Here is a 25,511-nt window from a genome sequence, read left to right on the forward strand (position 1 = left end):
CAACTGAGCTACCCGAGTACGACTCACGGCCCGTCCTCCCAGCTTTACTTCTGCCAGTATCTCGTCTCATACCTTCCAAACTCCGCAGAAGCTCTCCTGTGAACCCTGGAAATATCCCCCAGGCTGTGGCTAAGCCATGTCTCCGCAATATCCTTTCTTTCAGGAGCGCTAGTTCTGCAGGGTTCGCGCGAGAGCTTCTGAAAAGTTTGGAAGGTAGGAGACAAGGTACTGGCAGAAGTAAAGCTGTGAGGACGGGGCGTGAGTCAGGCTTGGTTAGCTCAGTTGGTAGAGCACTTGCCCGCAAAAGGAAAAGGTCCCGAGTTCGAGTCTCGGTCCGGCACACAGTTTTAATCTGCCAGGAAGTTTCAGCTTCGGTCTAACCTGCCACTTCCCCCATCGAAACCGAATTTATTGTGCGCTATCGCTCCCTGTGTATTTAGTAAAGCCAACCAACACCCTTAAATAGTGCAAGGAGTCCCTGTACCAGTTCTTCGTTAGACACAATTTCTTTAGGTTTAGTTGCCCTGAAAATTCTGTCTCTCTTCCTTTCCTGTGCCGTGCATTCGAAGATTAGGATCCTACATTTAGGGTCTTCTTCCGTTATACCCATTGTATGTACGTGTTTTTTGAAATTCCCATGGCCGGTCATCAGTCCAACCGTGAGTTTAATTCTTGTCTGTTCAAGCCCAGGATTACAGGGCTTCTTTTAAAACACGGTTTTGTCATGATTACCTTACCGACGTTTTGCTTATAGACCTTGGTCCAGTATTCTACGCTCTTTCTTCTTAGCCAGTTCCGTAGTTCTCGTCTGATCATAGCCTTGGTCATTGTCAGGAGAGGTTCCGGTGCATTGAGCGCAATCTTAACCAGCATCCTGGCCAATCTATCGGCACCGGTCCCTGAGTGGCCAGACACCCACACTAGGTTCACCCTATTGCTTACCCTAGCTCCACCACAGCCCTGTGACGTTCTGCAACAATCTTAGATCTTGTTACAGGACTTGCAATTTATTTCAGGGCTGCCGCTATCAGGAAATAAGTACCGAACTACAGCGTCCCACTTAAAAACACAAATTTGACCTTCATATCTCTGAGGCGACCCCACCTAGCAACAAAAAACCAGCGTCATATTATGGCCTCAGTTGTCCATGCAACATTTGTCCCACAAACTTATCAGCTAGTATCATACTTCTGCGGTTATTCTTGGTGGCAGTAGTTACTCACCCTGCACAAGTAGGGCTTCTGCATAGTTAGAGTGTGCAAGCATAAGCGCAATACAACAGGAGGATTTTGAGGACATAAAGTAGGGACGGAAAAAACCGACCGTTTGATACCGATAACGGTATTTTAGTTCTGAAAAACTCGTATTTTTCGGTAGTATTTTTCGGTAGTTCTTTTGTGTTAGTTGTAACAGGTGATTTTTTGTTATTAGTAACCGATGAAACGTCCCCTTAGAGCAAAACTGAACGTACTCAGAAATTACTGTCTTTACTTATTTTGACCAACACTAAATTGACACACAATATTTTTAGCACAACGCAATCTCTTTCAAAAATCCCTACAAAAGAATGGCCCTGACTAACATTAACCTATACCTTTCACAAATCACTTACCTCACAAAAATCTTCGTTACTCGAACTACTGCAATACAGCGAGCGCCAATACTGCCAGCTAAATAAAAGATTCTAACTACTGAAGGCACTAGCTACTGATAGGCACAGTTAGCAAATACAAGATTTTGATAGAGAACAAACAATGTATTCACCTTAATATCCAAAAGTCATCATATATATATAATCATTTCGTGACATGCAGTCTTACAGATTTACTCTATCTGATGGACACACGTCGACATGATCCGCTCTCAAAACTCCGCCACCTCTCTCCCCACGCCCACCACTGCTGGCGGCTCACCTCCAACTGCGCAACGATGCGCTGTTCACATACCAATATAAAAACCTAAACAGCCTACTTACACCGAGCAAGAAAGCTATCATTTGACTATAGTACTAATGGTAAAATTTTTCGTTTGTAAATTATCCGTTTTTTAAAAAAAGAATAATTTTTATTTATAAAATTTGCATTGGTACGTTGCGTTATTATAGAAAATACGAAAAGGCGTCAGTGCTATCTCAATAACAATGATGACAGAAACGAGCAACACACACGGAATAAAAATTGATACAATATTGCTGAGACTGTAAAGACCCTGTGTGAGGTGTTGATTGGCTCAAGGTTCTGGGGAGCGTGCAGTGTGCAAGACGGAGGCCCGTGAGAACGTCACAGTGCGTGACCCTGCAGGTAGTGTGACGCCATACACTGGTTGCGGGGCCCATGTTTATCGTAGGCCCCGAGAGAGGCTTGCCTTTAGCTGCTCTGTGCGGCAGTTTCTCGCTGTCTCTGTTTTATTGCAGAAAGGCACCAACCATAGTCTGGAAATGTTCGTACGAAGTGACGTAGCAATGGAGTACAAGACTAAAGATTTGTGTACTATTTCAGTGAAATAACAAGAGAGGAAGATAATTATTAGTAACAGTAAATGCATCCCTTGAAAATGGGCAAATTAACAGGAGAAACACAATTCTTCAACTTGTTTTCACTCTTCAGCACTGACTATTCGTAATGTCCAAATAGTAGTACGATCCACAATTGCAGCATGATTTTTGAGCACGGTTTCAAAAAATTAGCATCAGTAGGAGAATACTGGTCTTTTTTTGTAGTATTTAGGTATTCATCACTTTTCGAGGAAAGCACCGATCTGTGGAAAAAAGGGTTTCCTTAATTTGCTTATTTAACTTAATATTTTTATTCTGTGTGTCTTGAAACTGTGTCAAAGTTTTTCAGTCTCTATTTGATTTCTATATTTATAACACGAAAAATTAGAAGTACAAAACCGAAAATCCGTGATTTCAGTTTTAACAGTCGGGTTAAACTTGAGATTAAAAGAACCGATGTAACTGAAAACTGGTTGTTAGAGCCATAACCGCCAGCCCTACAGTGCCGTACACATATTATACAATCGCACTAGACACATCGATTGTAAAGAATGAGGCGTAGCTTAGTGCCTTGGAGGCGGTTAAGTGGGAGATGTCTCTCAGAGCTGGACAGTGACAGATGGTGACGCGAGACTGGACGCGCACGTAGTTCATGTATCAGCCGATAGAAGACAGTATTGGATAGGGGGACTGTGATTTAGTTTCGATTGTGCCCACCAGAGTGCACTAAAGTAATAGAATGTTTTTGATAAACTGTTCCAGTACGTACATAAATTGTTATGTCTTTTTGTGTATGTAAAATGTTATAAATGTGTTTCAGCAGTATGAATGATGTGTGAATGTGGTTTAAGGTTAATATGAAGATAATTGTGTAACAAGTTCTGTAGTGGGATTGAGTGTGGGAACATTTCGAAGAAGTATAGGTGTGGACAGAGGGGGATTTTTGTAGAATAGATTTGTAAAGTAAGTTTATGGTAAAGGGAAAGTTAATTTAGGGATAAATAACATTAGTAAATATCTTATATAAAAACAAAATTTCAGCATATTAGATAATTACGTCGGTAAAAAGAGCAGTCGTTATATTTACTATTTTGCGATTAGTTATTCATGAAAAGCGCGTACTGACGCGGTTGAATGTTGTTTTGTTATTGGGTGTTGAGTAAACTGACCAATGGTAAAGCAGTATTGTTCGCGCGCCTTTCTCTGCTGGTAGAAAAGACTTGGAGTATTCTAGAGAGGAGTCGGAGCCTAGCCATGAAACAGTTCGGACGTGTGTAGCAGTATTTCAATCGGAACTAAGTTCCCGCATCTAGCAGTGTTTCATACATCGAAAGTGTTCTAAAGTGACGTGTGTAGAAATTCGGAACTTTTAAGAGAATTTTGTGAGGAGAAAAGACAAATTCCGCGTGGCGTTTTGAGCAGGTCGGTGGCTAAAAACTGTGACTGTGTTAGGTACCGACAGACTTAATAATTGACGAGCATTCTCAATCAAAAATAATCAGTATTTTTGTAGCTATTACGTTTTCGGGAAATGCAACACCATATAGTTGCTAATGTGAGTTACAGTGATTGTGAGTGACTGTGTAAAGACTAGCGCGGGCTTGGCAGTGATACTAGTTCACCGAAATTTCAGAATATATTAATTGAAGAGAAAATTTGCGACCTTTAATTTCGTGTGAAAACTTTCTCCTGAAACGTAGATTAGTGACTTTAACTGCAGCCTGGTTCACGTCGAAGTACAGTAGGTTCCCTACTGATGATTTGCTGAGACAGTGTTCACAGGTAGGGACCGCGCCGCCGCAAATAGACAGCTCTAGGCTGACAAGTGGGTCGGTGCGGCGGCCGCGGTTGCCCGGAGACGGCGCGGGAGCTCACCGTCCAGCCGGGCACCTCGGAGAGCCTGGCGGCGACGACGGAGCCCGCGGAGCCGGCGCCCACCACCACGAAGTCGTACTCGGGCAGCAGCAGCGCGTCGGGCCGGTCGGGCGCGTGCCACTCGACGTAGCCGGTGGCGGCGGCCGGGCCCTGCCGGTACAGCCGCGACACCGCCTCCAGCAGCGTCAGCGCCAGCCCGTCCGCCCCCGCCGCCGCCCCCAGCGCGCACACCGCCAGCCGCAGCGCCGCCGCCGCCGCCCCCGCCGCCATCGCCTGCAACCACACCGCCCGCCTCTGCTCACTGCCGTGCGGCCGCTCTCACTTCACTCGGCAAACCACCAGTACCTCGCACTACTCGTACTCAGTCCCCCTCCTCTTCCGCTCGCAAGTGAATTATCTGTACACAGTGACCCGGAAACATTGCGACAAACTTTGAGGGGTTGAGAAACAGAGGAGAGACGTTTGCGTCTGGAGACCTAATCAGACGACGCTACGAAGCTACATTCGCCTGCGCCTGCCACTAGCCCACCCCTCGGACAGCAAACGTGACTGTACGCTGACGGACCGTTGGCGGAATCTCTCGTAATGCCCCCTCCCCCCCCCCCCCCCCCCCCCCCACCAAGCGGTCTCGCCAGTCTCTGTCCGGTTCGTGCTTGGCTACCATGGGGCCCCAACATTTGCAGCGCTTTTTTCCCTTCCGTGCTGCATGTCTATCCTCTAGCTCTTCTTTTTCCCACTCCCTTGGAGAACTTGTCTAGGATAGTATTTGGAATGTTCTGCATTGACTCTCGCTGACGTAAGAACAAAAAAAAAGGTCTCTGACCGCTATGGGACTTAACATCTATGGTCATCAGTCCCCTAGAACTTAGAACTACTTGAACCTAAGGACATCACACACAGCCATGCCCGAGGCAGGATTCGAACGTGCGACCTTAGCGGTCGCGCCGTTCCAGGCTGAAGTACCTAGAAACGCTCGGCGACCACGACCGGTAGGTAAGAACAGTCTCACCTTTGTTCCATGTAATGGTACTTCGAGTACCGCGCCTCCGCCAATACAAAGATATAATTTACGATCGCGCACGCAGAAGAGCGCTGCGCCAGCGACCTAATTTTATAAATAATTTCCCTCTTTTTTACTTTTGCGTAGTTGTTTTTAACAACTAATTGATGACACTCTCTCTCTCTCTCTCTCTCTCTCTCTCTCTCTCTCTCTCTTTTCATACGAAAGACGTCTATTTTTCGGCACTGTGTCAAATATGCTTTTGGGTGGAAATTAAAATTACATTACCAAACGAAGTTGTTTCAATAGTGATTCGAAATGGTTATCGCCGAATTTGTAAATTGATCATGACTGTGACAACTTGAAGTTTTCAACAGACGGAGAAAAGTGAAAGACGGGTCGTCCTACAAGAGAATTAGGAGGACAGCCATGAAGATTGTATTGTAATTAGTACTGCGTTTCTGACAGAATTATAAGGTAAATTTCAACTTATTTCTGATGCTATTTCCGTGCAGTCGCTTTTTGTAGTGTTCCCGACCCGGTCTGCCATGCAGGTCAAATTGCAGCACGATCTCAATCAGTAATACGAAGTCCGCCTTATCCGTAACTTATTCCATCAAAATTCAAAACCCAATCAGATTTTCTATTTTATATTTTTCACCCTCCCCCCCCCCCCCCCCCCCCCCCCCCCCCCCCATGAACCATGGACCTTGCCGTTGGTGGGGAGGCTTGCGTGCCTCAGCGATACAGATGGCCGTACCGTAGGTGCAACCACAACGGAGGGGTATCTGTTGAGAGGCCAGACAAACGTGTGGTTCCTGAAGACGGGCAGCAGCCTTTTCAGTAGTTGCAAGGGCAACAGTCTGGATGATTGACTGATCTGGCCTTGTAACAATAGCCAAAACGGCCTTGCTGTGCTGGTACTGCGAACGGCTGAAAGCAAGGGGAAACTACAGCCGTAATTTTTCCCGAGGGCATGCAGCTTTACTGTATGATTAAATGATAATGGCGTCCTCTTGGGTAAAATATTCCGGAGGTAAAATAGTCCCCCATTCGGATCTGCGGGCGGGGACTACTCAAGAGGATGTCGTTATCAGGAGAAAGAAAACTGGCGTTCTACGGATCGGAGCGTGGAATGTCAGATCCCTTAATCGGGCAGGTAGGTTAGAAAATTTAAAAAGGGAAATGGATAGGTTAAAGTTAGATATAGTGGGAATTAGTGAAGTTCGGTGGCAGGAGGAACAAGACTTCTGGTCAGGTGACTATAGGGTTATAAACACAAAATCAAATAGGGGTAATGCAGGAGTAGGTTTAATAATGAATAGGAAAATAGGAATGCGGGTAAGCTACTACAAACAACATAGTGAACGCATTATTGTGGCCAAGATAGATACGAAGCCAACACCTACTACAGTAGTACAAGTTTATATGCCAACTAGCTCTGCAGATGACGAAGAAATTGAAGAAATGTATGATGAAACAAAAGAAATTATTCAGATAGTGAAGGGAGACGAAAATTTAATAGTAATGGGTGACTGGAATTCGGTAGTAGGAAAAGGGAGAGAAGGAAACATAGTAGGTGATTATGGATTGGGGCTAAGAAATGAAAGAGGAAGCCGCCTAGTAGAATTTTGTACAGAGCACAACTTAATCATAGATAACACTTGGTTTAAGAATCATGAAAGAAGGTTGTATACATGGAAGAACCCTGAAGATAGTAAAAGGTATCAGATAGATTATATAATGGTAAGACAGAGATTTAGGAACCAGGTTTTAAGTTGCAAGACATTTCCAGGGGCAGATGTGGACTCTGACCACAATCTATTGGTTGTGCCCTGTAGATTAAAACTGAAGAAACTGCAAAAATGTGGGAAGTTAAGGAGATGGGACCTGGATAAACTGAAAGAACCAGAGGTTGTACAGAGTTTCAGGGAGAGCATAAGGGAACAATTGACAGGAATAGGGGACAGAAATACAGTAGAAGAAGAATGGGTAGCTCTGAGGAATGAAGTAGTGAAGGCAGCAGAGGATAAAGTAGGTAAAAAGACGAGGGCTGCTAGAAATCCTTGGGTAACAGAAGAAATATTGAATTTAATTGACGAAAGGAGAAAATATAAAAATGCAGTAAATGAAGCAGGCAAAAAGAAATACAAACGTCTCAAAAATGAGATCGACAGGAAGTGCAAAATGGCTAAACAGGGATGGCTAGAGGACATACGTAAGGATGTAGAAGCTTATCTAACTAGGGGTAAGATGGATACTGCCTACAGGAAAATTAAACAGACCTTTGGAGAAAAGAGAACCACTTGCATGAATATCAAGAGCTCAGATGGAAACCCAGTTCTAAGCAAAGAAGGGAAAGCAGAAAGGTGGAAGGAGTATATAGAGGGCCTATACAAGGGCGATGTACTTGAGGACAATATTACGGAAATGGAAGAGGATGTAGATGAAGACGAAATGGGAGATACGATACTGCGTGAAGAGTTTGACAGATCACTGAAAGACCTGAGTCGAAACAAGGCCCCCGGAGTAGACAACATTCCATTAGAACTACTGACGGCCTTGGGAGAGCCAGTCATGACAAAACTCTACCAGATGGTGAGCAAGATGTATGAAACAGGCGAAATACCCTCAGACTTCAAGAAGAATATAATAATTCCAATCCCAAAGAAAGCAGGTGCTGACAGATGTGAAAATTACCGAACTATCAGTTTAATAAGCCACAGCTGCAAAATACTAACACGAATTCTTTACAGACGAATGGAAAAACTAGTGGAAGCCGACCTAGGGGAAGATCAGTTTGGATTCCGTCGAAATGTTGGAACACGCGAGGCAATACTGACGTTACGACTTATCTTAGAAGAAAGATTAAGAAAAGGCAAACCTACGTTTCTAGCATTTGTAGACTTAGAGAAAGCTTTGACAATGTTGACTGGAATACTCTCTTTCAAATTCTGAAGGTGGCAGGGGTAAAATACAGGGAGCGAAAGGCTATTTACAATTTGTACAGAAACCAGATGGCAGTTATTACAGTAGAGGGTCATGAAAGGGAGGCAGTGGTTGGGAAGGGAGTGAGACAGGGTTGTAGCCTATCTCCGATGTTATTCAGTTTGTATATTGAGCAAGCAGTAAAGGAAACAAAAGAAAAATTTGGAGTAGGTATTAAAATTCATGGAGACGAAGTAAAAACTTGAGGTTCGCCGATGACATTGTAATTCTGTCAGAGACGGCAAAGGACTTGGAAGAGCAGTTGAACGGAATGGACAGTGTCTTGAAAGGAGGATGTAAGATGAACATCAACAAAAGCAAAACGAGGATAATGGAATATAGTATAATTAAGCCGGGTGATGCTGAGGGAATTATATTAGGAAATGAGACACTTAAAGTAGTAAAGGAGTTTTGCTATTTAGGAAGTAAAATAACTGATGATGGTCGAAGTAGAGAGGATATAAAATGTAGACTGGCAATGGCAAAGAAAGCGTTTCTGAAGAAGAGAAATTTGTTAACATCGAATGTAGATTTATGTATCAGGAAGTCGTTTCTGAAAGTATTTGTTTGGAGTGTAGCCATGTATGGAAGTGAAACATGGACGAAAAATAGTTTGGACAAGAAGAGAATAGAAGCTTTCGAAATGTGGTGCTACAGAAGAATACTGAAGATAAGGTGGATAGATCACGTAACTAATGAGGAGGTATTGAATAGGATTGGGGAGAAGAGAAGTTTGTGGCACAACTTGATTAGAACAAGGGATCGGTTGGTAGGACGTGTTTTGAGGCATCAAGGGATCACAAATTTAGCATTGGAGGGCAGCGTGGAGGGTAAAAATCGTAGAGGGAGACCAAGAGATGAATACACTAAGCAGATTCAGAAGGATGTAGGTTGCAGTAGGTACTGGGAGATGAAGCAGCTTGCACAGGATAGAGTAGCATGGAGAGCTGCATCAAACCAGTCTCAGGACTGAAGGCAACAACAACATATTTTTCACGGCAGAACCCCGTGGAAAGGAAACACTACAGAAAGAGAATTTCACTCTGGAGCGGAGTGTTTGCTGATATGAAACTTCCTGGCAGATTAAAACTGTGTGCCGGACCGAGACTCGAAATCGAGACCTTTGCCTTTCGCGGGCAACTGCTCTACCAACTGAGCTACCCAAGCACGACTCGCGCCCCGTCCTCACAGCTCTACTTCTGCCAGTACCTCGTCTCCTACCTTCAAAACTTCACAGAAGCTCTTCTGCGAACCTTGCAGAACTAGCACTCCTGAAAGAAAGGATGTGGCTTAGCCACAGCCTAGGGGATGTTTCAGAATGAGGAGAGCTACTGTAAAGTTTGGAAGGTAGGTTCCTCGTGGTTTCACGTAATGAAGACGGTCAGTGCTTTGCCACGGTAAATCCGTTTATTATTCAGAAAGGTGTAGATGCAATTGCCGGCCGTGTGAAATCCTGCTCTCCTTTACGAAATTGCACTTTGCTTTTGGAGACTACTTCTGATTCTCGAGCACAACAACTGCTTGCTGCCGGCCGTAGTGGACGAGCGGTTCTAGGCGCTTCAGTTTGGAACCGTGTGATCGCTACGGTTGCAGGTTCGAATCCTGCCTCGGGCATGGATGTGTGTGATGTCTCTAAGTTAGTCAGGTTTAAGTAGTCCTAAGTTCTAGGGGACTGATGACCATAGCAGTTGAGTCCCATAGTGCTCAGAGCCATTTGAGCCAACTGCTTGCTGCCTCAGTTCTCCACGGCTACCATTTTCGTATCGAGGCCGATAGAACTTTGAACTCTTCCCGTGGTGTAGTTAACACCAGGCTGCTCGACGGTCTAAGTGAGGCCTAAATCCAATCTTACCCCTCTGATCAGGGTGTCATTCCCGTTCATCGCGCAATGAAAAAGGTAGATTCCTGCTCGGTGCCCACCTGCACTCTTTTCCTCAGCTTTGATAGTGTTGCTTCTGTCCAAGATGAAAGCAGGCTATGAAATTATCACAGTTCGGCAGTACGTTCGGAACCCGATGTGCTACCACCAGTGTCATCGTTTCAACCGCACTAGAACGTTTCTCGATACCCAGCCAAATGTGTAAAAGGTTTCATACTTTTGTTATTAAATTACAGTTCTAGTGTACTTCATTTTGTTGTCAGTCGCTTTCCACTCCGCAACCAGCTCCCTACCTTTTCGAAAATTAATGCACTTCAAATGGTTCAAATGGCTCTGAGAACTACGAGAGTTAACTTCTGAGGTCATCAGTCCCCTACAACTTAACTACTTACATCTAACTAACCTAAGGACATCACACACATCCATGCCCGAGGCAGGATTCGAACCTGCAGCCGTAGCGATCACGTGGTTCCAGACTGTAGCGCCTACAACCGCTCGGCACTAATGCACTCTGGTGGCCGTTCTACGTGTCACAGAGAATCGCTACTCCATCATTTGCGTTTACGAAGTTACACAGACATCGATCCATGTCTTCTGGTTGCTTCACTCTTTTACGAGACAGCGTAGTTGCCTCAATAAACGCAATGCGTCGTTTCGTTCAGTCTCCTCGGTGTATACCGGAGCTGTAATTTGTACGTATCGTTTATCAGCGACACCTGTGACTGGGCACGCAATACTTTGTCTCACGTTCACGGCTGCAGCGAGCGCCACCTTGGCGTTGAGCGCCTCGATCTGGCAACCCTTCTCGCGAGCCCTCGCTCCAGCCGTGTACGACCTTTGGAGACAAGTAGACAGATAGAGCACCGTACACAGGCCGCATTGTCCAGTTTACCATTAAAGACATAACGTACACTAATGAACTGCAATGAGAAGGCACGTTTGGATTTACTTCCATTTCACAGATGGTTGTAGTGATCTTCTGTTGTAAAATGCGTACTGAGGAACGAGTTTGCTTTGAAGAAAATTGGAACGAGGCAAGTCCTGAAGGCGATGATATTTTTTTTTAGCTTTTATCTTACATAATTGTTCAGATAAGGAGTATTTGCCTCAGATATGCCACTGGCTGTTGCATACAGGCAAGTGTTGTTGTCGGTAGATAGTACGTATATCCCGAAGAACTCTAACATCATTGAAACTTCCTGGCACATTAAAAGTGTGTGCCGGACAGAGACTCGAACTCGGGACCTAGTTCGAGTCTCGGTCCGGCATACAGTTTCAATGTGCCAGGAAGTTCCATATCAGCGCACACTCCGCTGCAAAGCGAAAATCTCATTCTAACAGCGTTGCTACTGAGCGTCCTCTAAAGCAGCAGCTTTTTTTTGAAAATAGAAAAATGCGAGTCAGTATGCGTAACAGAGCGAAAGAACGCAAGCATGTGCCGCATCCCATGTACACTGATCAGCCAGAACATTATGACCACCTGCCTAATAGCCGGTATGAAATGAAATGTCGTGTGGCGATGACCTCCCGTCGGGTAGGTGCAAGCCTCTCTAGTTGAGCCACTTCGGCGACTTGCGCATCGATAGGATGATACGATGATGAAGGCAACACAACACCCAGTTCCTGAGCGGAGAAAATCCCCGACCTAGCCGGGAATCGATCCCGGACCCTTTTGCTAATCATTCCGCCTCACTGACCACTGAGCTGTTGAGGCGGACATAGCCGTTATGTCCACCTATGGGACGAATAAAAGCGGCAGCGCGTTACCGCTTGCTAGCAATGAGGCCTCGGTGGGTTGCTGGAGGTCGATGGCACCTCATCTCCACACACAAGTAGTTCAATTCCCGTAAATTTCGGGGAGGGGAGGTGTAGCCCTGACGCCACGTTTAATCATAGCCCAGATGTGTGCGATTGGGTTCAAATCTGGTGAGTTGGGGGGCCAGCACGTCAATTTGAACTCGCCACTGTGTTCCTCGAACCAGTCGGTGACGCTATTGGCCTTGTGACATGGCGCATTATCTTGTTGAAAAATGCCACTGCCGTCGGGAAACATGATCGTCACGAAGGGGTGTAGGTGGTCTGCAACCAGAGTACGATACGCCTCGGCCGCCATGGTGCGTTGCGCGAGCTGCACTGGAGCCGTGCACGCCCACGTGAGTGTTCTCGAGAGCATAGTGGAGCCGCCGCCAGATTGTCTCCTTCCCGCAGTACAAGTCTCAAGGAGCGGTTCCGCTGGAAGACGACGGATCCGCGCCGTCCCATCGCCATGATGTTAAAGGTATCTGGAATCGTCAGACCATAAAACGCTCTGCCACTGCTCGAACATGCAGTGCCGATGCTCAAGTGCCCATTTCATCGTAGTTGCCGATGTCGTGTTAATATTGGCCCATCGCAGGGAGTGTTCCGTGCACTGTGTGTTCGGACACGTTTCTACCCTTTCCAGCGCTACAGTCTGACGTTAGTTCCCGCAATTCGCCGCCTGTTCTATTTTAAGCTGTCTGACCAGCCGACGATGTCTGACACCTGTACCCACGACGTCTCGACGTGCTTTCACCTTGGTTGCCTCGCGTGTTGAACACACTCTCCACAGCATTCCTCTAACACCCGACAAATCGTACAGTCTCCCCTCGGTCAAACTCGGACAGATCGCGCACCTTCCTCGTGGCACACGCGGACAGCACGCTCACCGGTACTACACTCGCCGTGCGTTTCTCACTGACAATCATTCGTCGCCAGGTGGCGCTGCTATCGCTTCGACGGATTTATAACGATAGTAGGTCGGTGGTCATAATGTTCTGACTGATCAGTGTAAAATATTTCGAGATAAAACTGCGAAGGAGCACAGAATGCGACATGTAAAATCAGTAGTATGAAACGTTAATGCAATTGTTCGAAGGATTCTGGAAAAGTGCGACCCATGTCTAGACGTTAACTCGCGCTATATAGGAGTGCGTCTTGCTCTAAGGTACACTGCCGCTCCAGTGTTGCAGGACTCACTCAGAACTCTCGATAGTAGATGTTGAATGTGCTACGATTTCGAGGATTGCAACATCGGTACAGCTGTAACACAATGCTTGACAGTGAATCTACGTGCACCTTCCGGTAGGTCGTTGTCCATGAGGTTCGAGAGACCCGTCCGAGCAGTGGTTGTCGGCTCGAGGCAGAGACGCAGACATTTGCACCGTAAAGGTGCTAGTCGAAGACACGGGGCAAGTTGGCAGCAGAACTGGACCCGGAGCTGTCAGGCACGGCAGAAACGGAATTAATCCGAGATATTGATATCGCTCAGGAAGTCCTTTGCTAGTGCAAGTCCTTGTAGCGAGGAGAAAATTAAGCGGTATGCACCAGCTGCGATATCTGCTGTCCAATAATTTGATCCGCTAGGAGACGAATCCGAGATGCTCAGTCATAACGAGGACCCGCCATTGTTTCACGGCTGCAGCGGGGAGGACCTCATAGTTTTCAACACATCGACGTTCGTCTGTGACACTTAAATGTCAGGTTTCGCGGTCGATGCTTCGCTGATAGTCCAAATGTACTCGTAAGTCACGCGAACTGCAGCTTGGAGGCCGCTGAGTGCCCTACCCTACTCTTGTTCCCGAGTGCAGCGCTTGGCAGTAGATGACGCGCCCAGCTCTGGCGGCAGCTGCATCACGCGCGTCGCCTGCTTACTGCCTCCACACAGCCCCCAGTGGAATGTCTGGCAACCAGCGTGCGCTCTCAGCTGACGCTGTGTGTAGACCGACCTGCACCCAAGCACCCCCATCATTTTCCGTCAGACATCCCTTCGTCTGAGCACAGTAACGTAAGCCCAGGAAAAAATATGGTGGTATTCACATATTATTGATTTGTTACTTTCATAGTAGTTACGGGAAGAAATTGTTTAAAAGCTGATTTTTCCGAAGATAATTAAAACATTAAGTGTGTCCCCAAAAGTGGAAAATTTTCTGGAAACAAAACTGATGCAATGTACTCGGTTCACATTCCTGCGGGTGGTGCAAACGGTGCAATCAAGTTTCGTTACTTCATAATTAATAAACTGTTCGTTCCCCTTCCTTTTTTTCCATAACGTTTATCTCGTCTAATTTATTTTAAATCCCGTGGCCGGATGCCTTTCCTGACTCCGCAGTGGTCAAGGTAACCTAAAGGCGTCCAGACACGTGACGAGGCAGCTGCTATGGACGTGGATTTCAACTTGGACGGGGCGTCCGACCCCACGACAGAGCGCTCCCAGCACTCTCCAGCGGCCGTTGTCGGCTTTATTTGGCTCGCAGACCACGAAATTTCTTTACACGAAGATAGACACGCGTAAAATATCTGCCTCAACTCTGTAGTCCCTTCACTAGATTGTCGCACAGGTGACAAAATGGTAGATATCGAAATAGACGACAGAGGGATAGAGAAGCAATTAAAATCGCTCAAAAGAGGAAAGGCCGCTGGACCTGATGGGATATCAGTTCGATTTTACACAGAGTACGCGAAGGAATTTAACCCCTTCTTCCAGCGGTGTACCGTAGGTCTCTAGAACAGCGAAGCGTTCCAAAGGATTGGAAAAGGCCACAGGTCATCCCCGTTTTCAAGAAGGGACGTCGAACAGATGTGCAGAACTATATACCTATATCTCTAACGTCGATCAGTTGTAGAATTTTGGAACACGTATTATGTTAGAGTATAATGACTTTTCTGGAGACTAGAAATCTACTCTGTAGGAATCAGCATGGGTTTCGAAAAAGACGATCGTGTGAAACCCAGCTCGCGCTATTCGTCCACGAGACTCAGAGGGCCTTAGACACGGGTTCACAGGTAGATGCCGTGTTTCTTGGCTTCCGCAAGGCGTTTGACACAGTTCCCCACAGTCGTTTAATGAACAAAGTAAGAGCATACGGACTATCAGATCAATTGTGTGATTGGATTGAGGAGTTCCTAGATAACAGAACGCAGCACGTCATTCTCAATGGAGAGAAGTCTTCCGAAGTAAGAGTGATTTCAGGTGTGCCGAAGGGGAGTGTCATAGGACCGTTGCTATTCACAATATACATAAATGACGTGGTGGATGACATCGGAAGTTCACTGAGGCTTTTTGCTGATGATGCTGTGGTGTATCGAGAGGTTGTAACAATGGAAAATTGTACTGAAATGCAGGAGGATCTGCAGCGAATTGACGCATGGTACAGGGAATGGCAATTGAATCTCAATGTAGACTAGTGTAATGTGCTGCGAATACATATAAAGAAACATCCCTTATCATTTAGCTACAGTATAGCAGGTCAGCAACTGGAAGCTGTTAATACCATAAATTATCTGGGAGTACGCACTCGGATTGATTTAAAATGGAATGAGCATATAAAGTTGATCGTCGGTAAAGCAGATGCCAGACTTGAGATTCATTGGAAGAATCCTAAGGAAATGCAATCCGAAAACGTAGGAGGTAGATTACAGTACGCTTGTTCGCCCACTGCTTGAATACTGCTCAGCAGTGTGGGATCCGTACCAGGTAGGGTTGATAGAAGAGATAGAGAAGATCCAACGGAGAGCAGCGCGCTTCGTTACAGGATCATTTAGTAATCGCGAAAGCGTTACGGAGATGACAGATAAACTCCAGTGGAAGACTCTGCAGGAGAGACGCTCAGTAGCTCGGTACGGGCTTTTGTTAAAGTTTCGAGAACATACCTTCACCGAAGAGTCAAGCAGTATATTGCTCCCTCCTACGTATATCTCGCGAAGAGACCATGAGGATAAAATCGGAGGGATTAGAGCCCACACAGAAGCATACCGACAATCTTTCTTTCCACGAGCAATACGAGACTGGAATAGAAGGGAGAACCGATAGAGGTACTCAAGGTACCCTCCGCCACACACCGTCAGGTGGCTTGCGGAGTATGAATGTGGATGTAGATGGGCAGTCGAAGAAGAACGCAGATGATGCCGAAGAGGATTCTGGACTCGATGATGGCGTGAACATTGAACTGCTGGTAGAGGAACTGTTGGTTCAGTTGGCTCTGAGCACTATGGGACATAACTACTGAGGTCATCAGTCCCATAGAACTTAGAACTACTTAAACCTAACTAACCTAAGGACATCACACACATCCATGCTCGAGGCAGGATTCGAACCTGCGACCGTAGCAGTCGCACGGTTCCGGACTGAGCGCCTAGAACCGCTAGACCACCGCGGCCGGCGGTAGAGGAACACTGCATAACGAAATGAGATATGTACTAGCAGAAATTATTCGTTAACTCATCTGAATTTTCATCTCATTTTGGATTTTAAAATGAATGTAGTTAAGATATTGTGAGTAACGTGAGTTTGACATGCATAATATCCATGTTCTCGATATTCCATTGATTACCAACACATTCAAATAATGTACTCGTCCTTCATCACTTAGAATTCAGAAACGAGATTCTTTTCTTAATCTCATTTTTTCGTAGTTTCTCACCAAAATAGAAAAAGATATTTACCGACAAGGTACACTATGTGATCAAAAGTATCCGGACGCCTGGCTGAAAATGATTCATAAGTTCGTGGCACCCTCCTTCGGTAATGTTGTAATTCAGTATGGTGTTCGCCCACCCTCAGCCTTAATGACAGCTTCCACCCTCGCAGTATACGTTCAATCAAGTGCTGGAAGATTTCTTGGGAAATGGCAGCCCATTCTTCACACAGCGCTGCACTGAGGCCTGGTACGAAGTCGGTGTTCCAGAACATCCCAATGGTGTTCGATAGGGTACAGATCAGGACTCTGTGCAGGCCAGTCCATTACAGGGATGTTATAGTCGTGTAACCACTCCGCCACAGGCCGTGCATAATGAACAGGAGCTCGATCGTTTTCAAAGATGCAACCGCCATCCCCGTATTGCCCTTCAACAATAGGGAGCAAAAAGGTGCTTAAAGCATCAACGTAGGCCTGTGTTATGATAGTGCCACGCAAAACAAGGGGTGTAAGCCCCCACCATGAAAAACACGACCACACCGTAACACCACCGCCTCCGAATTTTACTGTTGGCAGTACACACAATGGCAGATTACGTTCACCGGGCATTCGCCATACTCACACCCTGCCATCGGATCGCCACATTGTCTACCGTGATTCGTCCATCCACAGAACGTTTTACCACTATTTAGTCGTCCAGTGTTTACGCTCCTTACAACTTAGCGAGGTGTCGTTGGGCATTTACCGGCATGACGAAGGGCTTATGAGCAGCCGCTCGACCATGAAACACAAGTTTTCTCACCCCCCACCTAACTGTCGTGGATCCTGATGCAGTTTGGAATTCCTGTCTGATGCTCTGGTTAGATGTCTTCAAATGTCGGCGGTCTTTGTCAGTCAACAGACGAGGTCGGCCTGTACGCTTTTGTGCTGTACGTGTCCCTTCACGTTTCTACTTTACTATCACATCGGAAACAGTGGACCAAAGGGACGTTTAGGAGTGTGGAAATCTCGCGTATAGAGGTATGACGCAAGTGACACCAAATCCACCTGACCACGTTCGAAGCCCGTGAGTTCCGCTGAACGCCCCATTCTGCTCTCTTACGATGTCTAATGACTAATAAGGTCGCTGATATGGAGTACCTTGCAGCAGGTGGCAGCAGAATACACCTAACATGGAAAACGTATGTTTTAGGGGGTATCCGGATAGTTTTGATACATAGTGTACAAATGTGAGCCACTCCGTGAACTTCCATTCTGTAATTTAAGTTTATTTTCATAGACAGGCGGTCATGTTCAGATTTGTGGTCAATGGGAAAACATTTCAGTCGTTGGCGTTCGTAACAACATTGCACCAAAAACATTATGTACAGTATATAACATCTACTTTTGAGGTAATATTTGAATAAGAAAGACCCAGAATCTTTTAGGAAACAGAAGGTGAAAAAATAAGGAGGTGGTCGGGATCCTGGTGCCTTACTGCACATGAGTCCAAACCTCAGGATGCTGTAAGCGGCGCTACAGCTTCAGCATTGCAACTGTGCCTCCGTATAGGGCATATACCATGAAAAGACTGTATATACGAAATATATAATATGCAAACTGTACCGAAAACTACTCGATTTTCAGAAGTTATTGAACCGTAGCATTGAAACGGTATACTTTTGTAGCGCGTAAGTTAAAACACTTAAAGAAATCAACTATAGGAAGCCTTTACAAACCGAAATGTAGATTCCTGTCATTTTATTATTCAAATCATAGTTAAAACGATGTGCTTTCAAGAGACGCTCAGTTTGCTGTACCACGTACTCTATGACAAAGAAATCCTAGCAAATGTATGTTTGGCGCCATACAATATGGCGGCTCTTATGCTTGTGACGTAAGGTGATGTCGCATCTTATTGGCCACATTCCCCTCCACGACACAAAAACCTGACACGGATCCTTCTTTATTTCACTTTCCGCAGTGCTGTGGTACGTGGGGTGGAATTGCACGCCGTGACGTCACCAGCTTCTCGTCCACGCGCGTTTCCACGTTGTGTGAGAGTGCGGCTTACGAGCAGTTTTTTGTAGCTGACAAATGTAATAACATTAATCAATTTGGGAGACGGTAAACTACGTAAGTCTCCGAAAGAGTGACCGTTGTCTTCTTACAGAGAGTTCAGGAAAAATTTAGTGTTCAGCGTTTTTGGTCCATATTGTAGCCGAGAGTTATACACGTAAAATACAGACCGAAAAGTCCTACAGTCACAAAATCAAGCTTTCTATTGAAATGCACGATGCAGTTCGAGGCGTGAAACCTCGTCTTCGAATAAACGACGCAATTGTTATTGTTTGTACATTTAGTCTCCAGTGGTCCTGTTGTACGTTTACAGCTTAGTGCGATGGTGATAGTTCTACCACTAAAATAAAAAGCATATCTCTAGTGTTTCAAGCTGGTCAGCGGGGACTGAGTTATATTCCGTTACGTGCTCAACAAATTGCTGATGTTGCTGTTGAACTTGCTGATATACAAGGCGAAGCCTATTGGACAGTAAAATTTTTGGCTAAAGCTCTATTGTCCAAGCTAAGAGTCGGGATTGGTCTAAGAGGTTGTCCCGGTCCTAAGGCAAATGCCACAGCTGAATTCCCCCTCTGAAATATTCTCAATTAGTAAAGCACGTCGAAAAGATTCGAGACTTTAGCATACCGTTCTCCGCGTACTCACTTCGATAGTATATCTCGTAGGATGCGAGGTACTTACTGCATCACAACCTGCTACTAATTTTTTTGTAATAGTTATCGTTTCTTTCCGGTGCTAACAATGAGATCCGATAACCCATTCTTCCCCCCTTTAATTTCTGTGTTCGTCTGCGTCCCTCATATCGAGCAGTAGTCAATTTCGGTGACTCTCACATGGTAGACTGAAATTTCTTGCAGTGAAATATTAGTCCGGCAAAGCCTGTATTTGATTGTCAATGTATGTTTCTCGGTTCTGACAATGTCGATCCGGCGAACACCAGACGAGTAAGCGGGGTGGAATCTCCGGTTTCAACAAGTTGTGCTTCTGCGGCGGGACACCTGTTGCCGCCACCTGTTGGGGGCGCCTGCCCTCCCCTGCCCTGCAGTTAAAAAAAAGGAAGAAGAAGAAAGCAGGTGAGAGGCGGGGCGCGAATTCCAGGCCAAGGCGGAAAAGGCTGTGTGGCCTAGACAGCCCCCAGACTCGTGTCGTAACGATCCACTCTGCTTGATCTGCTCACATTGAAGCTAGGGTTCTGAGCATCACTGACTAGCGGAACAGATTTCCTTGGGTTACAAAAGAGTACCACGTCATTAAAGTAGTTGTCTTACATAACACATGAAAGGCAAACCTTGAAAAGCCAATAGCTTTGGCAGAAAAAAAAAGGAGATAGCAAAGAGAAGTAATACCGATTAGCGCGCCAGGGTGAGGCGAAAGGGCTCTTCGTTACGGCCGTATCGTGGCAGCGTAATAGTGTGGTCACTACTAGTATAATAGTATGCAGGCAGGTCTGAATGTCTTTTTTGGAGTCACGTTGTGGATTGATTTCCCATCTCTGCTTCAGAAGAGAACACAGAACCTTCAAAAACGAATGTAGGCCAAACAAATACAGTACGATTAGCGCTCTCTCGCCCCTCATGGTAACGGAGGGTTGTAGCGACAGGGAAGCGCCTGAGCGCAGAATTGAAATTTAATCATTCAATAATAAATGAAATAAGAATTTAATCGTGAGCGGGTGACTACATATGTGGATGAGGAGACGAACTGGTACTGCTGAGCAGATGCGCCAGTGGTTTCCCAGAGAACTGTTAATGAATTTTAAAGAACAGTTTTCCTTGCTTTTCGAAATTTTCGTGACCAGAGTACGGTACGTGGTGACGAAAACATTGTCACATCTATAAATTAACGTACCGGACCCGTGTAGATACGCAAAACATTGCCAGAGTTAGAGACGTGAAACTGATAGAAAATTTCTGAGGGTAACTTTGTTTGTCGTTACAACTACAAGAAAATGATTTTCCCACCAGACGTGTTTCGCTTTATTGAAGTAAAGCAACATCAGTGGCCTGTAATTAAATATACAGGGTGTTACAAAAAGGTACGGCCAAACTTTCAGGAAACATTCCTCACACAGAAATAAAGAAAATATGTTATGTGGACATGTGTCCGGAAACGCTTACTTTCCATGTTAGAGTTCATTTTATTACTTCTATTCAAATCACATTATCATGGTATGGAAACACACAGGAACAGAACGTACCAGCGAGACTTCAAACACTTTGTTACAGGAAATGTTCAAAATATCCTCCGTTAGCGAGGATACATGCATCCACCCTCCGTCGCACGGAATCCCTGATGCGCTGATGCAGCCCTGGAGAATGGCGTATTGTATCACAGCCGTCCACAATACGAGCACGAAGAGCCTCTACATTTGGTACCGGGGTTGCGTAGACAAGAGCTTTCAAATGCTCCCATAAATGAGAGTCAAAAGGGTTGAGGCCATGAGAGCGTGGAGGCCATGGAATTGGTCCGCCTCTACCAATCCATCGGTCACCGAATCTTCTGTTGAGAAGCGTACGAACACTTCGACTGAATTTTGCAGGAGCTCCATTGTGCATGAACCACATGTTGTGTCGTACTTGTAAAGGCACATGTTCTAGCAGCACAGGTAGAGTATCCCGTATGATATCATGGTGGTGAATCGAGGAAGTACAGTACATACTGACGAAACTAAAATGAGCTCTAACAAGGAAATTAAGCGTTTCCGGACACATGTCCACATAACATCTTTTCTTTATTTGTGTGTGAGGAATGTTTCCTGAATTTTGGCCGTACCTTTTTGTAACACCCTGTATTTACGATATAGTTTGTCTTAATATCGAAGAAAATGTTCTTTAACAAATTTTTGGTTTTTACTTACTGTAATTTTTGGTTTGTTTTTTCGCCTACATCATGAAATGCCGTCTCCTGTCACATTTTTGGTTCCTTTTTTCGTTAGCCACTGATAATTGTGGTCTAATTTTATGCTGCTCTTCAGAAGTATGCAGTTTGACTTCTAACACAGCACAACCTCGTGCAACACTGTTAACTGTTTGTATGTATACTTCTAAGTGTGTATGGTGTTTGTATTGTTGCCAACATTGCCTTAAGATTTTCTTAGATCTATATTTCTCTCTCTCTCTGTAGAGAGGTAGGGCAAGTGAGGGAAGCAAAGATGGGTAGCCAGTAAGTGTATAATAGTGTATGGAGATTGATTTGATGGAAAAAGGTGAGGGGCAAGAAGTGAAATGAAATTCGGGGGGTGGGGGGTGGGGGGGGGGGGGGCGGCGGCGTGAAAGAGGGTGAAGGATGGAAAAGGCCCTTGTTTTTTATCTATATTTTAATGTGATTTCTTCAATTATTTTAGACAGTGTCTGGTTTCCAATATTTATTTGGTCGTTGAAGAACTGTTTATTTTCTGTTAATACTTTTTATATGGAAGTTTTGTTGGAAAGGGACTACGGGGGAAATATTTGTGTGTCGTTATTGATTCTCATGAGGTTCATATCTTTTTCAATAGTGCTTGGTGTGTGGTACTCCTGTTTAAGACGATCTGTAGGTGTTCAATGGCTTTCACTGTATTTACATGGTCCAATGTCTTCTTTATCTTGTGTCAGATGTCCTGCCAGTCACCCATGTATCTTTTTTTCACAGCCTTTGCAACTGAGCTGGCGATACAAGATTGTTGGTGACTGTCTAGTTTTGATTTCCATTTTGGGATGTGCATTTGTTTCTTGTTTTGTAAGCAGTGTTAATGACTCCTTTTTTTTTAAAAAAAAGTTAACTATTTTATGTTCGAATTTGTCACTGTAAGTCATTGTATGCCATTCTATGTCGTTGGGAAAGTTGTATGTGTTGATGTGGTTTGGGTAGTTTTTTCATTATTTATGTCTTCATTTTTCTGTTTAGTTTGTCTACAAGTGTTTTTTGTCCATTGTTAATGCTGTTTGTTATAATGGCCAGATCTTTTTGGTAATCAGATGTGTTTCGGGGGATCCTCTTCAGTCTGACATACGTGTGATTGCAGCGTGTTTCTGATTCTGCGGGTGGTTTGAGGTTCGTTTAATATAGTGTCACTTCTTGTGAGTTTTCTGTATATCTCAAATTTGCGATTGAGAGTACCTTTTCTTATGGTTATGTCTACAAAGTCGAGTGTCTTTTCTTGTTCTTCTTGTATATTATGTCTATATGTAGTTGTATTTTGTTTTTTGTTTCATCTACCATGCCTCTTATCTCACCCATTTACCTGTACCGGTAGATAATGTGGCAGCTATTCTTTGCTATTACGTCTTCAAACACTAATTTTTCTGTAAGATTAATAGAAATCTACGCTAGTGTTCCTGAAATAGATGAACCCTTTAGTAAACCACCTTCTCCTATGAAGTGTTGTTGATTGAATTGAAAATAGTTTTGTCGTGTTATTAAGTGTAATAATTTCTTACAGTGGTGTGTTCATGTCAGTTATCAATTTTGAATCTAACCCCTTAGCTTCGAACTTACGGGTAGACAGTTGTCAGTAAAAAAACCCTTACTAGCTCTTCTTATTGTCATATCCTTGAACGTAATCACCACTCTTGTTAACTTAGTCACATGCTTTGTATAAAAGGAACACACTTCTCGTGCTCGTGAAGATCGTTTTTGCAACCGTGTTCTTCAAAGTAACCTTATCACCTCGCTTGTTATCTTTCTTCTTATTTCTAAAAAATAACTTGCAACAGAACATGTTAGTGTACATTTTAGGGTAGTTTCTAATCTAAGTAATTTTTATATCTAGAAAGTTTTTGACGGAATGTTTCTTCCCCCTTCACCCTCCACCTCCCCCACCAAATACTAAGGAAGATAATTAGGATACGAAACGATGGAACGAAGAAGCTAATAATGAAATATAAAATTCACATGAAACTTCTTGGCAGGTTAAAACTGTGTGCCCGACCGAGACTCGAACTCGGGACCTTTGCCTTTCGCGGGCGAGTGCTCTACCATCTGAGCTACCGAAGCACGACTCACGCCCGGTACTCACGGCTTTACTTGTGCCAGTACCACGTCTCCTACCTTCCAAACTTTACAGAAGCTCTCATGCTGATGTTAGAATGAGTTGTCATGTCCACGCTAATGCAAAAAGAAAAAAATAGTGTCTGTGTCTAACTCTGCGGCTAACTGACCTTCCGTCAGGTGTTGTGTCTCTGATACAACATGGAAAGAATGACTGTGAGCATCCCTCTTTAAAACCTGTTGTGTGCGTGATATCTGCGCCATAAACAGAGGGGGGGGGGGGGGGGCGGCTAAAGAATAGTCGTAGTACCTGCTGTGAAGGGTGGTTTTTGGAGCTACCTAACGAGGTTCTCGCGACACTTCATTAATGGCCGTGTCGGGGCTATCGTTTGCCGTGGTCCGAATCTGATTCCTCGAGGACGGTAAGAGGAGCAGGGTGGCGGCGCCGGCGCCGAGGAGTCTCGGTGCCACCGGCGTGGTGGTGAAAGCCAGTGGCCGCGTGTGGCGCAGGGCATCCACTGTTGAGTGGGTTGTCGGCGAGCGGCTGCGTGCAGTCCGATACTCAAGAGTGGGACGGCCGGCACTCAGCGACGGGATTCCAGATTTAGAGGCTGCTGCATTGAGGAGCAGCGGCTCCAAGGTCAAGGTAGCCGGCCCCGCGCCCCTCCATGCGCCACCTGTGGGCTCCTGGCCACTCGTCGCTTATAGGGTGCCCGAAGGAAGCTGCGTTCTCGGATAGCTATACGACAATTCAAGCAAATCGCGTTAATAGTTTTTATTACCGTAAAGAAGACCGACAATTCTTAACTTTGGAATTGCAAGAACGTGTCGCATGCAAACAATCAACTGCTTGCGTCAACCTTCTATACACCACACGGCTTTGATACGGGTCACAGGTCACTGCTGTCGGAGTGCTCTCCGCAGGCGGGGTCTGGTGCTGTGCTGTGCTGCGCGGCGAGGCTGTCAGGAGCGTCGCCCACATGCCCTCCTTGCAGAGGCCGCTCCTCTGGTGGTGCGGACCCAGTCAGCGGCCTACCGGCTGGCGACATCTCACGGCCTCCCCTGCTCTCGTGGTCTTCGCCTTCGTGCCGGCGCTTGTGGTCACGTCCACATGACGAAATCGGCAGGAGATGAACGGCGGTGGGTCGATTCCGATTGGCCCATTTGGGCCAGAACGCGTAGCTTTGACTTTGTAATATAGTTGAAAATGTTCATATGCGTTTTATCGAGAAAATAAATGGCGATAATTCCAAATGTTTGGATGACACATCGTATTGTTTGTTCTCAGTGGTATTTACCACAGGAATTGACACAAGGACTTCTATGATTTTTTGTTTAGTTCGTGAACCGATGCTATTATCATTGCAAATTACTGAATTTTGTTACTGTATTTAGACTTTTCTGTAAGGAGGGTGGTTTCTCGTAACGTCATTTTTATTGTTCAGGTGCCGAACTGCAGAACATATAGTTCTCATGAGATACCCAAATTGGGGTCAGATGTGTAAACAGAAAATACCACTCAAGGCAAGTGAAACACAGCACAGAAAAAAATCTCAAGTGACACTGCAGTAGACTCACTTGCAACGAGTAATCGTTTGGGATAACAAAATCGTTGGAATTCTCCATCAGAACGCCGTGTACGGTATGCAAAGATCAGTTTCAATGCTACGCTCAAGTACCGCGTACGGCAGATGACACAGTACGTGGAAAGCCTGTGTTTGTGTAGGGGTAAGCCACGCCAAAGTGCAGGCAGCCGTCTCCGGTTGTTTGCAGATGACGCTGTCGTTTATCGACTAATAAAGTCAGCAAAAGACC

At 45.3% G+C, this 25,511-nt stretch overlaps 1 protein-coding gene across 1 annotated transcript in view; it reads right to left on the reverse strand.

Annotated features, from left to right (window-relative positions):
• LOC126283971 (glucose dehydrogenase [FAD, quinone]-like) overlaps positions 1-25,511 on the reverse strand; it is a 153,806-nt gene that overhangs the window by 39,483 nt on the left and 88,812 nt on the right. The window contains exon 3 of the mRNA XM_049982430.1: positions 4,370-4,642. Coding sequence (XP_049838387.1) covers positions 4,370-4,639 — 270 coding nt within the window. The 5' untranslated portion in view covers positions 4,640-4,642. The remainder of the gene's footprint in view (positions 1-4,369; positions 4,643-25,511) is intronic.

The sequence above is a fragment of the Schistocerca gregaria genome, chromosome 8 (genome assembly GCF_023897955.1).
Source record: "Schistocerca gregaria isolate iqSchGreg1 chromosome 8, iqSchGreg1.2, whole genome shotgun sequence".
NCBI classification, from domain to species: Eukaryota; Metazoa; Arthropoda; class Insecta; order Orthoptera; family Acrididae; genus Schistocerca; species Schistocerca gregaria.